This window comes from Oncorhynchus nerka, linkage group LG2 (assembly GCF_034236695.1).
Source record: "Oncorhynchus nerka isolate Pitt River linkage group LG2, Oner_Uvic_2.0, whole genome shotgun sequence".
Taxonomy (NCBI): domain Eukaryota; kingdom Metazoa; phylum Chordata; class Actinopteri; order Salmoniformes; family Salmonidae; genus Oncorhynchus; species Oncorhynchus nerka.
In genome coordinates, this window is record NC_088397.1 from 100,331,474 (window position 1) to 100,349,800 (window position 18,327).

Sequence of the window (18,327 nt, forward strand, 5' to 3'; positions counted from 1 at the left end):
ACTTACAGAAAACGTTTGACCTCTGTCATTGCCAACAAAGGGTAAATAACAAAGTATTGAGATAAACTTTTGTTATTGACCAAATACTTATTTTCCACCATAATTTGCAATAAATTCATTAAAAATCCTACAATGTGATTTTCTGGATGTTTTCTTCTTCTCATTTTGATAGTTGAAGTGTACCTATGATGAAAATTACAGGCCTCTCTCATCTTTTTAAGTGGGAGAACTTGCACCATTGGTGCCTGACTAAATACTTTTTTGCTTCACTGTATGTCATTACTGTGTTCTGTGTGATGTCATTACTGTGTTCTGTGTGATGTCATTACTGTGTTCTGTGTGATGAGTCATTACAGTGTTCTGTGTGATGAGTCATTACAGTGTTCTGTGTGATGTCATTACAGTGTTCTGTGTGATGTGTCATTACAGTGTTCTGTGTGATGTCATTACTGTGTTCTGTGTGATGTCATTACTGTGTTCTGTGTGATGTCATTACTGTGTTCTGTGTGATGTCATTACTGTGTTCTGTGTGATGTCATTACTGTGTGATGTCATTACTGTGTTCTGTGTGATGTCATTACTGTGTTCTGTGTGATGTCATTACTGTGTTCTGTGTGATGTCATTACTGTGTTCTGTGTGATGAGTCATTACTGTGTTCTGTGTGATGTCATTACTGTGTTCTGTGTGATGTCATTACTGTGTTCTGTGTGATGTCATTACTGTGTTCTGTGTGATGTCATTACTGTGTTCTGTGTGATGTCATTACTGTGTTCTGTGTGATGTCATTACTGTGTTCTGTGTGATGTCATTACTGTGTTCTGTGTGATGTGTCATTACTGTGTTCTGTGTGATGTCATTACTGTGTTCTGTGTGATGTCATTACTGTGTTCTGTGTGATGTCATTGCAGTGTTCTGTGTGATGTGTCATTACAGTGTTCTGTGTGATGTCATTACTGTGTTCTGTGTGATGAGTCATTACTGTGTTCTGTGTGATGAGTCATTACTGTGTTCTGTGTGATGTCATTACTGTGTGATGTCATTACTGTGTTCTGTGTGATGTCATTACTGTGTTCTGTGTGATGTCATTACTGTGTTCTGTGTGATGAGTCATTACTGTTCTGTGTGATGAGTCATTACTGTGTGATGAGTCATTACTGTGTTCTGTGTGATGTGTCATTACTGTGTTCTGTGTGATGTGTCATTACAGTGTTCTGTGTGATGTGTCATTACTGTGTTCTGTGTGATGTGTCATTACAGTGTTCTGTGTGATGTGTCATTACAGTGTTCTGTGTGATGTGTCATTACAGTGTTCTGTGTGATGTGTCATTGCAGTGTTCTGTGTGATGTCATTACTGTGTTCTGTGTGATGTCATTACTGTGTTCTGTGTGATGTCATTACTGTGTTCTGTCTGATGTGTCATTACAGTGTTCTGTGTGATGTGTCATTACACCAAAGCATTAACTCTGTTTATCTCAATTCCTGTCGGGTTTTAAAGCCAAGCATGGTACAATTTCTGCTGTAAGTAACTGTTGACCACGTTGTAGGTCAACACAAAAACTTTTTATTGACTTCGACACTGTTGACCACGCCCTGCTGTTGGCCGACACTGTTGATCACGCCCTGCTGTTGGCCTTCAACACTGTTGACCACGCCCTGCTGTTGGCCTTCGACACTGTTGATCACGCCCTGCTGTTGGCCTTCGACACTGTTGACCACGCCCTGCTGTTGGCCTTCGACACTGTTGACCACACCCTGCTGTTGGCCTTCGACACTGTTGACTACGCCTTGCTGTTGGCCTTCGACACTGTTGACCACGCCCTGCTGTTGGCCTTCGACACTGTTGACCACACCCTGCTGTTGGCCTTCAACACTGTTGACCACGCCCTGCTGTTGGCCTTCGACACTGTTGACCACACCCTGCTGTTGGCCTTCGACACTGTTGACCACGCCCTGCTGTTGGCCTTCGACACTGTTGACCACGCCCTGCTGTTGGCCTTCGACACTCAACACTTGACCACGCCCTGCTGTTGGCCTTCGACACTGTTGACCACACCCTGCTGTTGGCCTTCGACACTGTTGACTACGCCTTGCTGTTGGGACACTGTTGACCACGCCCTGCTGGCCTTGACATTACGCCTTGCTGTTGGCCTTCGACACTGTTGATTACGCCTTGCTGTTGGCCTTCGACACTGTTGACCACGCCCTGCTGTTGGCCTTCGACACTGTTGACCACACCCTGCTGTTGGCCTTCGACACTGTTGACCACACCCTGCTGTTGGCCTTCAACACTGTTGACCACGCCCTGCTGTTGGCCTTCAACACTGTTGACCACGCCCTGCTGTTGGCCTTCAACACGACACTGTGTTGACCACGACCACCCTGCTGTTGGCCTTCGACACTGTTGACCACACCCTGCTGTTGGCCTTCGACACTGTTGACCACGCCTTGCTGTTGGCCTTCGACACTGTTGATTACGCCTTGCTGTTGGCCTTCGACACTGTTGACCACGCCCTGCTGTTGGCCTTCAACACTGTTGACCACGCCCTGCTGTTGGCCTTCAACACTGTTGACCACGCCCTGCTGTTGGCCTTCAACACTGTTGACCACGCCCTGCTGTTGGCCTTCAACACTGTTGACCACGCCCTGCTGTTGGCCTTCGACACTGTTGACCACGCCCTGCTGTTGGCCTTCGACACTGTTGACCACGCCCTGCTGTTGGCCTTCGACACTGTTGACCACGCCCTGCTGTTGGCCTGCTGTTGGCCTTCGACACTGTTGACCACGCCCTGCTGTTGGCCTTCGACACTGTTGACCACGCCCTGCTGTTGGCCTTCGACACTGTTGACCACGCCTTGCTGTTGGCCTTCGACACTGTTGACTACGCCTTGCTGTTGGCCTTCGACACTGTTGATTACGCCTTGCTGTTGGCCTTCGACACTGTTGACCACGCCCTGCTGTTTGGCCTTCAACACTGTTGACCACGCCCTGCTGTTGGCCTTCAACACTGACCACGCCCTGCTGTTGGCCTTCAACACTGTTGACCACGCCCTGCTGTTGGCCTTCAACACTGTTGACTACGCCCTGCTGTTGGCCTTCAACACTGTTGACTACGCCTTGCTGTTGGCCTTCAACACTGTTGATTACGCCTTGCTGTTGGCCTTCAACACTGTTGACCACGCCCTGCTGTTGGCCTTCAACACTGTTGACCACGCCCTGCTGTTGGCCTTCAACACTGTTGACCACGCCCTGCTGTTGGCCTTCAACACTGTTGACTACGCCCTGCTGTTGGCCTTCAACACTGTTGACTACGCCCTGCTGTTGGCCTTCAACACTGTTGACCACGCCCTGCTGTTGGCCTTCAACACTGTTGACCACGCCCTGCTGTTGGCCTTCAACACTGTTGACCACGCCCTGCTGTTGGCCTTCAACACTGTTGACCACGCCCTGCTGTTGGCCTTCAACACTGTTGACTACGCCCTGCTGTTGGCCTTCAACACTGTTGACTACGCCCTGCTGTTGGCCTTCAACACTGTTGACCACGCCCTGCTGTTGGCCTTCAACACTGTTGACCACGCCCTGCTGTTGGCCTTCAACACTGTTGACCACGCCCTGCTGTTGTATAGACTAAAAAAGGTTGGTTTAGGTGTTGATGCGTTGGATTGGTTCCAGAACCACCTTTCTGACAGAACACAGTGTGTAGCTCAGGAGTTTACAAAGGAGTTCCCCAGGGCTCCATTCTAGGTCCGATCCTTTTTACACCGTATATAAATGATAAAGGGAAGACTGTTGACTCTGCAAATCTCCATCTGTATGCCGATGACACAATTATTTATTGTAGCGCATCTAATATTGAGGCTTTTCAGGACTTACGGTTGGCATTTGATGTTAATCAAAGGCAGCTTTTCCAATTGAAACTTTGTGCTTAATGAAAGGAAAACAACGTTTCTGGTTTTCACTTCCCTGAAAGTTAACAGATGGAGTCACGTGCAGATGTGAACTGTAACAGGCCAGACAATTGATTATAATTATAGGGTCACCTCCTATAAGTCTCTTGGGATTCAAAGTTGAATTTTAAACAGAACATTGATACCTTGACCAAGAAACTGAAGTTGAAATGGGTGTTTCTATTTCAGGAACAAATCTTGCTTTTCAATGTCAGAAAGGATCTTGTTCAAAGCACTTTTCTATCCGTGCTGGATTATGGTGATATTGTCGATATGCCTCAACAAGGACCTTAAACTCTGGACACAGTGTATCATGGTGCTTTAAGATCTATTACCAACGCCAGATCACAGACCCATCACTGTGATCTGGATGTTATGGTGTAATGGACCTTTCTGTCCACTAGGAGGCTCAATTACGGTCTTCGTTCACAGTCTGCTGTCCTTGTCTGTTCCTAAGGCTAGAACTGAGATGGGGAAACAATATTTTTTCCCATAATGCCCCTTCATCCTTGGAACCCTGCTTCAGAAGATTGTAAAGCTAGAGGAGTTTAGTGTCCTTGTCTGTTTTTAAGACTCTGATCGACAACACTTTGTTACTAACTGCTGTAATTTATAATCTTCAATTGTATCTTTAACTTGTGACACTTTTGTCTTTTGTGTTTATTCTGTATTTTTCCGTAATGTTTTATGGACACGTTGCTATTTCCTTATTTTGCCTTTTTCTGGCCAGGTCACCCTCACAAAATAGTTTTTTTAACCTCAATGGGTGTAACCTGGTTAAATAAAGTTTAAATAAAACATCTCCTCCACCCAGTCACCCTCTCCTGTCGTCCCCACCCTCTCCTCTCCTCCACCCGTCGTCACCCTCTCCTCTCCTCCACCCGTCGTCCCCATCCTCTCCTCCACCCGTCGTCCCCATCCTCTCCTCTCCTCCACCCAGTCACCCTTTCCTCTCCTCCACCCAGTCACCCTTTCCTCTCCTCCACCCAGTCACCCTCTCCTCCACCCAGTCACCCTCTCCTCCACCCGTCGTCCCCATCCTCTCCTCTCCTCCACCCAGTCACCCTCTCCTCCACCCAGTCACCCCCATCCTCTCCTCCACCCAGTCACCCTCTCCTCCACCCGTCGTCCCCATCCTCTCCTCCACCCAGTCACCCTCTCCTCTCCTCCACCCAGTCACCCTCTCTCCTCTCCTCCACCCAGTCACCCTCTCTCCTCTCCTCCACCCAGTCACCCTCTCTCCTCTCCTCCACCCAGTCACCCTCTCTCCTCTCCTCCACCCAGTCACCCTCTCTCCTCTCCTCCACCCAGTCACCCTCTCCTCCACCCGTCGTCCCCATCCTCTCCTCTCCTCCACCCAGTCACCCTCTCCTCCACCCAGTCACCCCCATCCTCTCCTCCACCCAGTCACCCTCTCCTCCACCCGTCGTCCCCATCCTCTCCCGCCCAGCAGGTCTTTATACAGACACAGTCCACTCATTATGGTTGTGATTGACTCTGAGCCTGGTCTTTGTTTCTCTCTCTCCCCAAGTAGAACAGCCTAGTGTCTGGCTTCATCCCTGTTTCTGCATGATAGGAAAGGCTTTCTCATCAGTTATAAATTCATTAATTGTCTTTTCCTCACAGTTATTTGAGGTTCTGTATAACATGCCGGAATAGAAGCCGTTTCATGCTGTTCTGCCGTTGATGTAGTGCTGATCTGTACTCTTTCTCCCCACCCTCTTTCTCTCTCTCCCTCCCTTCTCCCCCTTCTCCCCCTCCTCCCTAACCCTCCCTTCTCCCTCCCTCCCTCCCTCCCTCCCTCCCTCCCTCCCTCCCTCCCTCCCTCCCTCCCTCCCTCCCTCCCTCCCTCCCTCCTTCTCTCTCCTCTCTCCCTCTCTCCCTTCTTTCTCTCTCTCCCTCTCTCTCTCTCTCTCTCTCTCTCCCTCTCTCTCTCTCTCTCTCTCTCTCTCCTCTCTCTCTCCTCTCCCTTCTCCCTCTCCTCCCTCCCTTCTCCCTCCTTCTCCCTCCCTTCTCCCTCCCTCCTTCTCCCTCCCTCCCTCCCTCCCTCCCTCCCTCCCTCCCTCCCTCCCTCCCTCCTTCCCTCCCTCCCTCCCTCCCTCCCTCCCTCCCTCCCTCCCTCCCCTCCTCCCACCCTTCTCCCTCCTCCCACCCTCTCTCCTTCTCCCTCCCTCTCCCTCCCCCTCCCTCTCCTTCTCACTCTCTCTCCCTCCCTCTCCCCCTCTCCTGCTCTCTCTCCCCACCAGAGTAAGCCTACCTACTCCATAGCCAGTGAGGTGAAGGAGAGGAAGAAGTTGAAGACTGAGGAGAAGGAGAAATCTCCCGTTATGCTGTCTTCAGACGGGTCCACTACCGAGAACGGAGTGGAGGAGAGAGAGGAGGGGGGACTGGAAGAGCCGGAGGAGGAGGGACTGGAGGAGGAAGAGGGACTGGAGGAGGGGGGAGTGGAGGAGGGAGTGGAGGAGAGTGGGGTAGAGCAGTTGAAAAGTCAGGTCATGGAGGTGAGAGAAAGCAGGGCTGTGAATATTCAACCAGAAAGTGCCTTTAGCAGCAACCCCAAGATGTGCAATACTAACCCCCGCCTAAATGCAGACGGCGCCCGTCTCAGAGACGCAGCAGAACCTCTGAGCGTAGCCGTCTCTGTCTTACAAACAGAAGAGTAAAAAAAAAAAAAAAAAATGTTTTTTTTTTGTAGAGAGGGTGAAGAACGAGTGAGAGGATGTAAGGAAATCTACAGTCACTGTTCCATATTGTACGCATTCCAAACAGCTCCCTATATAGTGCAGTAGTTTTGACCAGAGCCCTCAGGGTTATACTTCCCATAGGCCTCTGGTCTAAAGTAGTGCACAACATCGGCAATATGGTGCCACTTGGAATACATCTATGAGAACATTAAATTCAGACCCCCTTTTTCGATGATGTCAACCAGATAAACCCCCCCAGAATGATGAGGATTTCTTCTTTTTTAGCAAGAGAGCTGCGCAGACCAGTACTAAACAGAATACATACTACCAGTCACTAAATACTGGGCCAGTCACTCCACTCTCTCTCTCCACTGATATCGACATGATTACTATCGTGATATGACCATGGTTTGTGTCCCAAATGTATTCCCTATATATATATATATATATAGTGCACCACTTTTGACCAGGCACCCATAGGGTTGATAACTTGGCTCTGGTCAAAAGTAGTGCACTATGTAGGGAATAGGATGCAAGTTTGAGAAGCAGGCCATGTCTCAGACTGGGTACTTTAATCCCTTTGAGATAATACTGAAGCCGAAACTACAATGCTTTTGTCTCTTTTAGTTCCTTTTATAGGTTAAGATGCACCAGCAGTATGTACTAGGCACCATATATTTGCCATTGTAACTTTGTTGTCACAGTAAATAACGTTTTTGAGAGTTTTAACAACAGAGAAGCAGATGGAGTTACAGAATGCTTCCCCAATGGCACCCTAGTCTGTATATAGTGCACTACTTTTGACGTGGATAGATGAACATTTGATCATTTAAAAACAACCACACGTGGATAATGCATTTTTAAAAAATCATGAAAACGGATTTCCATTTTGGTCCCCTTTAAATAAATACAACAAGTAATTGAAAAATAAAACTAGGTTACAATAGTTGCTACTAGCTAGATCAGTCTGATTAGATCAGCTAAATTAGTGTGTTTTATTTATTTGATTTTTTAAAATTATTTAACTTAGATCAAGTCTGAGTTCTTCTTGAAGCTTCCAGCATATGGTCATGAGGATCTGGAAGTTCATAGCTGTACAGTAGATGGTCAGAGGAGGTGGTGGTGGTGACTGGTCAGAGGAGGAGGTGTTGGCTGGTCAGAGGAGGTGGTGGTGGCTGGTCAGAGGAGGAGGTGTTGGCTGGTCAGAGGAGGAGGTGGTGGCTGGTCAGAGGAGGTGGTGGTGGCTGGTCAGAGGAGGTGGTGGTGACTCTGGTCAGAGGAGGTGGTGGTGACTCTGGTCAGAGGAGGTGGTGGTGACTCTGGTCAGAGGAGGTGGTGGTGACTCTGGTCAGAGGAGGTGGTGGTGACTCTGGTCAGAGGAGGTGGTGGTGACTGGTCAGAGGAGGAGGTGGTGACTCTGGTCAGAGGAGGTGGTGGTGACTGGTCAGAGGAGGTGGTGGTGACTGGTCAGAGGAGGTGGTGGTGGCTGGGAGGTGGTGGTGGCTGGTGGTGGTGGCTGGTCAGAGGAGGTGGTGGTGACTGGTCAGAGGAGGTGGTGGTGGCTGGTCAGAGGAGGTGGTGGTGGCTGGTCAGAGGAGGTGGTGGTGGCTGGTCAGAGGAGGTGGTGGTGGCTGGTCAGAGGAGGTGGTGGTGGCTGGTCAGAGGAGGTGGTGGCGGCTGGTCAGAGGAGGTGTTGGCGGCTGGTCAGAGGAGGTGTTGGCGACTGGTCAGAGGAGGTGTTGGCGACTGGTCAGAGGAGGTGGTGGCGACTGGTCAGAGGAGGTGGTGGCGACTCTGGTCAGAGGAGGTGGTGGCGGCTGGTCAGAGGAGGTGGTGGCGACTGGTCAGAGGAGGAGGTGGTGGCGACTGGTCAGAGGAGGAGGTGGTGACTCTGGTCAGAGGAGGAGGTGGTGACTCTGGTCAGAGGAGGAGGTGGTGACTCTGGTCAGAGGAGGTGGTGACTCTGGTCAGAGGAGGTGGTGACTCTGGTCAGAGGAGGTGGTGACTCTGGTCAGAGGAGGTGGTGACTCTGGTCAGAGGAGGTGGTGACTCTGGTCAGAGGAGGTGGTGGCGGCTGGTCAGAGGAGGTGGTGGCGGCTGGTCAGAGGAGGTGGTGGCGGCTGGTCAGAGGAGGTGGTGGCGGCTGGTCAGAGGAGGTGGTGGCTGGTCTGGAGGTGGTGGCGGCTGGTCAGAGGAGGTGGTGGCGGCTGGTCAGAGGAGGTGGTGGCGGCTGGTCAGAGGAGGTGGTGGTGGCGGCTGGTCAGGTGGTGGTGGTGGCGGCTGGTCAGAGGAGGTGGTGGTGGCGGCTGGTCAGAGGAGGTGGTGGTGGCGGCTGGTCAGAGGAGGTGGTGGCGGCTGGTCAGAGGAGGTGGTGGTGGCGGCTGGTCAGAGGAGGTGGTGGTGGCGGCTGGTCAGAGGAGGTGGTGGTGGCGGCTGGTCAGAGGAGGTGGTGGTGACTCTGGTCAGAGGAGGTGGTGGTGACTCTGGTCAGAGGTGGTGGTGGCGGCTGGTCAGAGGAGGTGGTGGCGGCTGGTCAGAGGAGGTGGTGGCGGCTGGTCAGAGGAGGTGGTGGCGGCTGGTCAGAGGAGGTGGTGGCGGCTGGTCAGAGGAGGTGGTGGCGGCTGGTCAGAGGAGGTGGTGGCGGCTGGTCAGAGGAGGTGGTGGCGACTCTGGTCAGAGGAGGTGTTGGCGACTGGTCAGAGGAGGTGTTGGCGACTGGTCAGGAGGTGTTGGGTGGTCAGGAGGTGGAGGCGACTCTGGTCAGAGAGGAGGTGTTGGCGACTGGTCAGAGGAGGTGTTGGCGACTGGTCAGAGGAGGTGTTGGCGACTGGTCAGAGGAGGTGTGGCGACTCTGGTCAGAGGAGGTGTTGGCGACTCTGGTCAGAGGAGGTGTTGGCGACTCTGGTCAGAGGAGGTGTTGGCGACTCTGGTCAGAGGAGGTGGTGGCGACTGGTCAGAGGAGGTGTTGGTGACTCTGGTCAGAGGAGGTGGTGGCGACTGGTCAGAGGAGGTGTTGGCGACTGGTCAGAGGAGGTGTTGGTGACTCTGGTCAGAGGAGGTGTTGGTGACTCTGGTCAGAGGAGGTGTTGGTGACTCTGGTCAGAGGAGGTGGTGGTGACTCTGGTCAGAGGAGGTGGTGGTGACTGGTCAGAGGAGGTGGTGGTGACTGGTCAGAGGAGGTGGTGGTGACTGGTCAGAGGAGGTGGTGGTGACTCTTGTCAGCATGTCCAAGGGCAGGTAGGGAGTCCCATGTCATCAAGGCATCCCTGTAATCTGCATCTTCTTCCTCTGTATTGGGGCTCTGCGATGAAGTTTGATCTTCCCTCAGAGGACAGTCCACAAGCCGTCCCACTGACAACTCGGCGTGCATAGCCTACAGTCCTCCTCTTGGGTCACCGTTGGTGGAAAACCAGCCATGTCACCCTTTATTCAAGTCAGTATTCGACGTCCATCTATGTCTGAGGACGTCGAGAGATGACAGGGAAACTGACCACTAGGGGCAACGGTGAGCGCTGTTACCTTCAAGTAGGTTTTGGTTAGCTAGGTTGGGGATGGTGGATGGGCGTAAACTTGATTCAAAAGGTTGCAAGGTCGAATCCAGCGATAGAAAGTTGTATTTTGATATTTTAGTTTTAAGCCTTCCCTAAATCTATACCCTTTCCATCCGGAGTTAATGCCTAAAGTTAACCTTAAACGCTTCAGAATTGGACTTTTCAGAAAGAATGGATAAACGTCTACTTGTGATGCGAGACTGAGAGCTAGTTGGGAAAACAACCCAAAACCAGTAGGTTCAATCTGAATAAAACACCTGCTAGCTAGCATTTTAGTGCTTTTATGGGAAGGAATCCAATTCATGATATCAAGACTTGATCTGCACTCACGTAGTTATTGAAAAAAACTAAATGTTTGTAAAAATATATATATATATATATTTACATAAAACCGATTAAATGTGTACAGAATTTACACGAGCTCTCTGCCTAGGCTGCCATTAGGAGCCACGGCAACTATAGATTGAAAGTAATAATAATTGATTCAACAATATTAGGTATTCAATTACATACAGAAATGTTAGTGCTGTAGAGAAATAACAAAAATCATCATCATGAGTAGATTGATGGATCAAGAGATTGAAGGTTGAGAAAGTTCATGCCTTGAGTGAGGTCAGCGGAGGCAGGTGGTGGTTAAAAGAGGAGAGAAGGCAGCACATTGTCATCGTGGTGTCTTTGCCATCCATGTTGTCTGTGGCTTCGTAGTAGGACTCAGTCAAATTAAGTTAGTCGGACTAGCTAGCTAGCTACGGCTACCAAAATACAGCGCCCACTTGGGTGATGCTATTTCAGTCACGAGGCGCAAGAAAGCACAACACGCCTCAATAGTAATCCAGGAGTAGCCTTACCATTTTGTGTTTACATCGTGACGTATTTCATTACGCCGTACTTCATCTCAATATCGTTCCGCTGCAGGATGGAGTGGGAGGATTTCACAAGACTAGATGGAGAGCCTCGTGTCTCGTCAGGGATTGAATTGATTTCAGGAGATTGTCAAATATGGCCTTTTCATTCAAGACAGGGGAAACGTATTGTTTCAGTTGATAATAAAACATGGTTTGTTGAGTAAATTTTTCCTCAACTTGTTAAATCAAGCTAGCTTTACACCACAGCTAGCTAGCTAAAAGATACGCTATACTGTAGCTAGCGACCTCCACCTAAAAACAAACGTCATTACCATCATAAAGACTAAACCCATCGGCTGTGGTTTAGTAACTTCGTGTTCTTCGAGGAACTGAAGACGCCGTTTGGAAATATTCAAAGTATGCGGTGTCTATCTCGCAGCGCAGCCATTAACCTCAAGGGGGCGTTGCTCCGTCGTGGACGCTCCCCATTCAAATGAATGACATCAGGCCCAATGCTTACGGTTAATGTGAATGGGGCATTAGTCCTCCATACAGTCATCTGTCATCTCTGTGCACCTCTGTATTCAGGCTCCATCCTCAACCTCCGGACAGTTGGCGTAATTGAATCAAAACATTGCATGCTAGCCAGCTAACATTATCTAGCCAAAAACTAACTGCCAACCTGATTCTTCAAAAATGTGCTGGATTCAAACTATTCAGACTACAATGATAAGCTAAATCAATAGTTAATTCATAAATGTTTGTAGGGAAAAATGCTATACAAACAGTTAATTATTACAAATATTTACAGGAGCTCTCTGCTGAGGCTGCTACTAGGGCACCATGGCAACTATAGTAGTGCACTATAAAGAATAGGGTGCCATTTGGTACATACAAACAGTCCTCCCATGGTCCTCCCATGGTCCTCCCATGGTCATCCCAGTCCTCCCATGGTCATCCCAGTCCTCCCATGGTCATCCCAGTCTTCCCATGGTCATCCCAGTCCTCCCATGGTCATCCCAGTCCTCCATGGTCATCCCAGACCTCCCATGGTCATCCCAGTCCTCCCATGGTCATCCCAGTCCTCCCATGGTCATCCCAGACCTCCCAGACCTCCCATGGTCATCCCAGACCTCCCATGGTCATCCCAGTCCTCCCATGGTCATCCCAGTCCTCCCATGGTCCTCCCAGTCCTCCCATGGTCATCCCAGTCCTCCCATGGTCATCCCAGTCATGGTCATCCCAGTCCTCCCATGGTCATCCCAGTCCTCCCATGGTCATCCCAGTCCTCCCATGGTCATCCCAGTCCTCCCATGGTTATCCCAGTCAGAGCCAGTAGGATATATAAATAAACTGCCTTTAGGAAGTATTCACATCACTGTGGCCTTTCCCACATTTAGTTGTTTCAGCCTGAATTTAAAATAGATTCAATTTAAATGTTTTGTCTCTGGCTTACACACATTACCCCATTATGTCAAAGTGGAATTATGTTTTATTTTCATTTTTTACGTTTACAAATTTGTTAAAAATGAAAAGCTGTCTTGAGTCTATAAGTATTCAACCCCTTTGTTATGGCAAGCCTAAATAAGTTGCATGGACTCACTCTGTGAAATAGTGTTTTTCATGATTCGTTTTTTTTTTTACAAATACCTCATCTCTGTACCCCACACATTCAATTATCTGTAAGGTCCACAGGAGGTTGGTGGCACGGGCTCGTGGTAATGGATGGAGCAAAATACCTGGAATCGTCTCAAATACATGGTTTCCATGGTTTCCAGGCGTTTGATGCCATTCCATTGGCTCCGTTTCAGCCATTGTTATGAGCCGTCCTCCACTGGTAAGGTCCCTCAGTCGAGCAGTGAATTTCAGATTCAACCACAAAGACCAGGGAGGTTTTCCAATGAATCGCAAAGAAGGGCACCGATTAGAAAAGGGGTCAAGAGAAAAATGGAGACATTGAATATTCCTTTGAGCCTGGTGAATTACACTTTATACCCAGTCACTGCAAAGATACAGGCATCCTTCCTAACTCAGTTGCCGGAGAGGAAGGAAACCGCTCAGGGATTTCGCCTTGAGGCCAATGGTGACTTTAAAACAGAGTTTAATGGCCGTGACAGGAGAGAATTGAGGATGGATCAACAACATTGTAGTTACTCCACAATACTAACATAATTGACAGAGTGAAAAGAAGGAAGCCAATGTTACAGTTTTAGTTTAAATTGACTCGGAAATCTATGGCAAGACATAAAAATGTCTGTCTAGCAATGATCAACAACCAACTTGACCAAACTTGAAGAATTTAAAAAAGAATAATGTGCCAATATTGTACAATCCAGGTAACCAGGTAACCAGGTAACCAAAGCTCTTAGAGACGTACCCAGAAAGACTCCCAGCTGTAATCACTCTTAGAGACTTACCCAGAAAGACTCCCAGCTGTAATCACTCTTAGAGACGTACCCAGAAAGACTCACAGCTGTAATCGCTCTTAGAGACTAACCCAGAAAGACTCACAGCTCTTAGAGACTAACCCAGAAAGACTCACAGCTGTAATCACTCTTAGAGACTAACCCAGAAAGACTCACAGCTGTAATCGCTCTTAGAGACTTACCCAGAAAGACTCACAGCTCTTAGAGACTAACCCAGAAAGACTCCCAGCTGTAATCACTCTTCTAGACTTACCCAGAAAGACTCCCAGCTGTAATCACTCTTAGAAACTTACCCAGAAAGACTCACAGCTGTAATCACTCTTAGAGACTTACCCAGAAAGACTCACAGCTGTAATCACTCTTAGAAACTTACCCAGAAAGACTCACAGCTCTTAGAGACTTACCCAGAAAGACTCCCAGCTGTAATCACTCTTAGAAACTTACCCAGAAAGACTCCCAGCTGTAATCACTCTTAGAGACTTACCCAGAAAGACTCCCAGCTGTAATCACTCTTAGAGACTTACCCAGAAAGACTCCCAGCTGTAATCACTGCCAAAAGTGATTTATAACATGTATTGACTCAGGGGGTTGAATACATGTATCTAATCAATATATATTAGTGTTTTCTTTTCCATATTATTTTTTAAAATAAATGTTATAATTTTTCTTCCACTTTGACATTAAGAGTATTTTGTGTAGATAGTTGACAAAAAAATAAATAATTCACAATTAAAATCCATTTTAATCCCACTTGGTCACAAAACAAAAATGTGGAGAAAGTCTAGGGGTGTGAATTCTTGCTGAAGGCACTGTATGCTATATACCATTAGGTCCTATACGTATATTAACGTATATACAAGGTTATATATAGGGCTCTGATCACAATGGTTCCTTATTGTGTTCAGCTCTGCAGACGTTGTTTAAATGATTAATTACCGTAGTAGATTAAAACCCCCTGCATCTTTATTTACCTAGCCTATATGTTATACTTTAGCTATTATTAAAAAAAAAAAAAAAACATTTATTTAAAAACAAAATCAAAAAATATGGTAAAAAGTTCTTCGACCAACCCTGATGTGTGTCAAACCGCCATGCGTCAGCGAACACTGTGGTTTCCTTGACGATCAAACATACGTTACTATCCGTTTCAACTCCACTTTCTGCATGGTTCCACCATTTTTAAACGGTGCGTATTTATGATGCATGTCGTCGTCCCCCCCCATTCTGACATAGAGAACTGAGGCCGCTGACTTGTCCTAATACACAGGTTTAACAGTGAGTCAATGCGTTACCAAGCTGGTATAACTGTTATAGTCACCATTCAAATGATCTACTCTTAACCTTTAAAAAAAAAAAAAAAAATGTATTGTGATATTGAATTTAATCAACAACAACAACAACAACAAACTAGACTTACATGTATCTATTCTAGCCAACTTTGAATATTGTTAATAATCCTGGTGTTCTGTGCTCTGTTGCTGTTTTCTGCTACATTGATATTAGTAACACATCTCTCTGGATTCTCTTGGAACTATATTCCCTATGTGATGCACTACTTTTGGAATCTCTGTTGCCAGGGGGACGGAGAGTTGTGATATGGGTCCGGTGGAGACTCTGGAAAGTAGTGTTCCTAAGGGCCCTGGGTCAAAGGTAATGCAATGCATAGGGAACAAGGTACCGTTTGAGACGCAGGCATAAGGCATACCATGTTTATAAAAAAAAAAGCTTTTGATTTGAGCAAGCCCCTTTTATGTAGCTGAGATGTGTTGCCTCAGAGAGACTTTAGCATCAAGTACATTTGGATGTTTACTTTTTAGTGTTTAACTCAAGACTTATTGTACTTCTGTTACCAGAATCATTAATAACTACTTTTTCCATGTAATTCTCCTGAAGCTTTCGTCCCACTTTAGTGAACAGAGAAACGGTGTACCCCCAGCCCCCCCCCCCCTGCAAGAGCTATATAGGATATCAGTATGTAAGAGCTATATAGGATACCTTGACGTAAGTTGACAAGATTTTTCTGCCTAACTCATATGGGTTGTAAAAGAATGAACTACGGTTGGGTTGGAGATTGTTGATGATTGAGTGTGGTGTATTTGAAGGCAATTGAATGCAACTTACAAAGCTTAATAAAATTATATTATTTTAGTATAATTTGCTTTTTTATTATCAGTTTGTGGCTAATTAATATCTGTTTATTTATTTATCGATCTCTTACATGTTTCACAAAGTATAACAAAAATGGACAATTGACATTATGATACTACAATTCAACTATACACCACAGCAATTCTGTCATGGCTATCACCGTCAGGGATTGACCCTGACCTGTGTAGCAGATTAATTTATATATAATAATACCATGTATCAATGTCATTTAAATGTACAGTAGCTATTCAAAGCAATCCACTGTAGCTAATTCAGTCAGAGAAACAATCGGATGACTGTAATTAGTCTGTAATGGTCTAAGGAAAAGTCAATTACACTTCAAACCACTAATTATAATTTCAGTCTCTACCCTGTTTGATCTCATAGTGTGTTTTAGTCCAAGATGTACTCTTAAGGAGCCTGCCATTTTTCCTTAAGGTCCAAGGATCTTGTATGTTGTTTTCAGAGATAGACTTGAATCTGACAGTCAAATACTACATCTCAACGTGAATCGATTATCAATTGCGGTACGGTTCTAGAAACATAAAGCCCTTAACTTTCATATCACATTAAAATAATTTCACAAGTGAAAAATATACACTTACTGCACTGTCTTAACCGGCTTTATCACAGTTGCAGCGGACGCGTTTCTGGCGAGTTTCCGTTATTACACACAGGTGTTAGTTAGGAGCATGCTAGATAGTTAACGTTCATTAGTACCGGTGGCCTCTAACTTCTGTCTGTTTCAACTCGCTGTAACGTGGAGATATGGGCGCACGGAAGCACAAACAGTAACCCTATAAATGCGTGTATCAATGAATCTTTTTTTCTTCTTGCTGATATGAAAGATCTGGTTTTTTATGCTTTGAAACCCGTACTGCAAGCGATACGTGTTAATGTTGAGACCGAGCTTCAGCGCGCTTAACAAAACTCCCCCGTGCAGAATACGCCTTCATCCGGGTGACTCTTATGTGGAATGAAAGTCATGATCAAGGACTGTGTGTGTCAATACCAACTAATGGAAAATGCACTGTCTTTTTTTACTTCATTTGGATCCATCACTATAATTAGATTTAATAAAGTAATACATTCTGAAATGGATAATTACATTTTAATATTGCTTGTTTTTGTTGCATGCAGCTCAGTATGAATAGGGAGATAAACAGTTGATGTGATATTTGTTTTGAATTAAATCATCTATGTTAATTAAAATGGATTGATATAAGACGAAAATGTAGGTTATATATGGATGCATTATAATCATGATAACGGGTCGCCTCCATCTCATCTCCGTTATGTCCCCGCGGTGATACGGACACAAATCTTGTATTTGATCGAGCAGGTTAACGTCGGTCAATTTCTCTACCGACAAAAAAAACCGTACGAACGCTTAACGATTTGGAACGTCCCGGGATCCCCGCTGAAACAACTGCACCGTTGGAGAGATTCATTCATCTGTGATGCGAGCCAGCGAAGACTAAAATTGACGGTTTTTCCACGCTGACGTAACAGATATTACAATGCAACAAGAATAGATTTAGTCTTGGTTTCTGAGCGGTTAAATACTACTGTACAGCGACCAGGGAGGGGGGGGGGCAGGAAAACAATGAAGCACTTCAGGAACATTATCGACCTCGGCGCTACATCATCAACACGATAACCACCTCAATGCAACATCAGTGGATGGTGGATTTGGGGATTTAATTTCATGTCCAGCGGAACGGACTAGTTGCTGCTTGTGGAAGATCTTCATATTGTATTTTGTGGCAGGAGAGTTGCTGCTGCCCGGTGTCTCTGCTGCCCGGTGTCTCCCTCCTATCCAAAACGTTGTTGTGAATGATCAAACATGGCGACTGTACCAGTATATTGCATCTGCAGATTACCGTACGACGTTACTCAGTTTATGATCGAGTGTGATGCCTGCAAGGACTGGTTTCACGGAAGGTAATTGTTTTAACCTATTGGGGTGATTTCCTGTCCGTTTTGCATTGTATTTAGCAGGGTGTTTTTGTCGTTAGCCAGTTTGTGTTGCACACTGTCCACATCTGAAACAGCACAAGACCGAGGCCGCTTGAAGAAGGCGGAGTTAAATACTCTCCGTTGTGACATTAGCGCAAAAAAGAAGACCCATTTTTCTCCCAGCAATGTGGTGATTTTAATATTGAACTGTGTGTTTAGATGATGTACTTTGTATTTCCATAATCATTTCCCAGCTGTATGTCGTGTGGCTCCAGTAGTCATTGTTGTCGCGGAGCAGCGCCCGACCGTAGGACGGAACGGAGTCTGGAACAGACCGCGGAGAGGCTCCACTTCTCACTCTACATCACGTTCACACGTCCCACTGTTCAAATCTCACCGTACACTCGTCTTTTTAGTTGTCTGTTTTTATTCTTCTTTTTTTTTTATTGCTTGGGTCACGTTGTAAAAACTGTTTTAGAAAAGCACGAGCCCGAACTCTCCTCTGGCAATAACCCGCTCCTCTCCAGCCAGGCTTCAATTCCCTTTGATACCCCGAATAAACTCAACTCCACCATTTATGATGGAGTTGAGCGGAGACTAGTGTGAGTGGACTGGACTTCAAACGTTACATTAATAGAGTTTATATATATTTAAAAACCCACGGATTTCAGCACCCAAAGAAAATCCGACATTTCCACATGAATGCCGCTTTTCTCTGGGTGGTGAAAAGCCCTGGTTTTTGACAACTTCGTTGTATTTGACGTGGGA

At 46.8% G+C, this 18,327-nt stretch overlaps 2 protein-coding genes and 1 long non-coding RNA gene across 4 annotated transcripts in view; all 3 read left to right on the forward strand.

The window, feature by feature from the left end:
- The window catches only part of LOC115124820 (constitutive coactivator of PPAR-gamma-like protein 1 homolog), a 79,594-nt gene extending 71,484 nt beyond the window's left edge, over window positions 1-8,110 (forward strand). Inside the window, 1 exon segment of the mRNA XM_065022057.1 lies at window positions 6,193-8,110. Within this exon segment, the coding sequence (XP_064878129.1) occupies window positions 6,193-6,609 (417 nt within the window). The 3' untranslated portion in view covers window positions 6,610-8,110.
- A 1,106-nt stretch (window positions 8,111-9,216) lies between these two features.
- Window positions 9,217-15,606, forward strand: LOC135562390 (uncharacterized). Of its 2 annotated transcripts, none has more exons than XR_010459903.1 (2): window positions 9,217-9,335; window positions 9,402-15,606. It is a non-coding gene; the product is annotated as an uncharacterized LOC135562390 (long non-coding RNA). The 2 variants fall into 2 exon arrangements; XR_010459902.1 differs by having other exon boundaries at window positions 9,217-9,312.
- A 1,343-nt stretch (window positions 15,607-16,949) lies between these two features.
- LOC115127831 (lysine-specific demethylase phf2-like) overlaps window positions 16,950-18,327 on the forward strand; it is a 156,368-nt gene continuing 154,990 nt past the window's right edge. Inside the window, exon 1 of the mRNA XM_065022068.1 lies at window positions 16,950-17,544. Within this exon, the coding sequence (XP_064878140.1) occupies window positions 17,447-17,544 (98 nt within the window). The 5' untranslated portion in view covers window positions 16,950-17,446. The remainder of the gene's footprint in view (window positions 17,545-18,327) is intronic.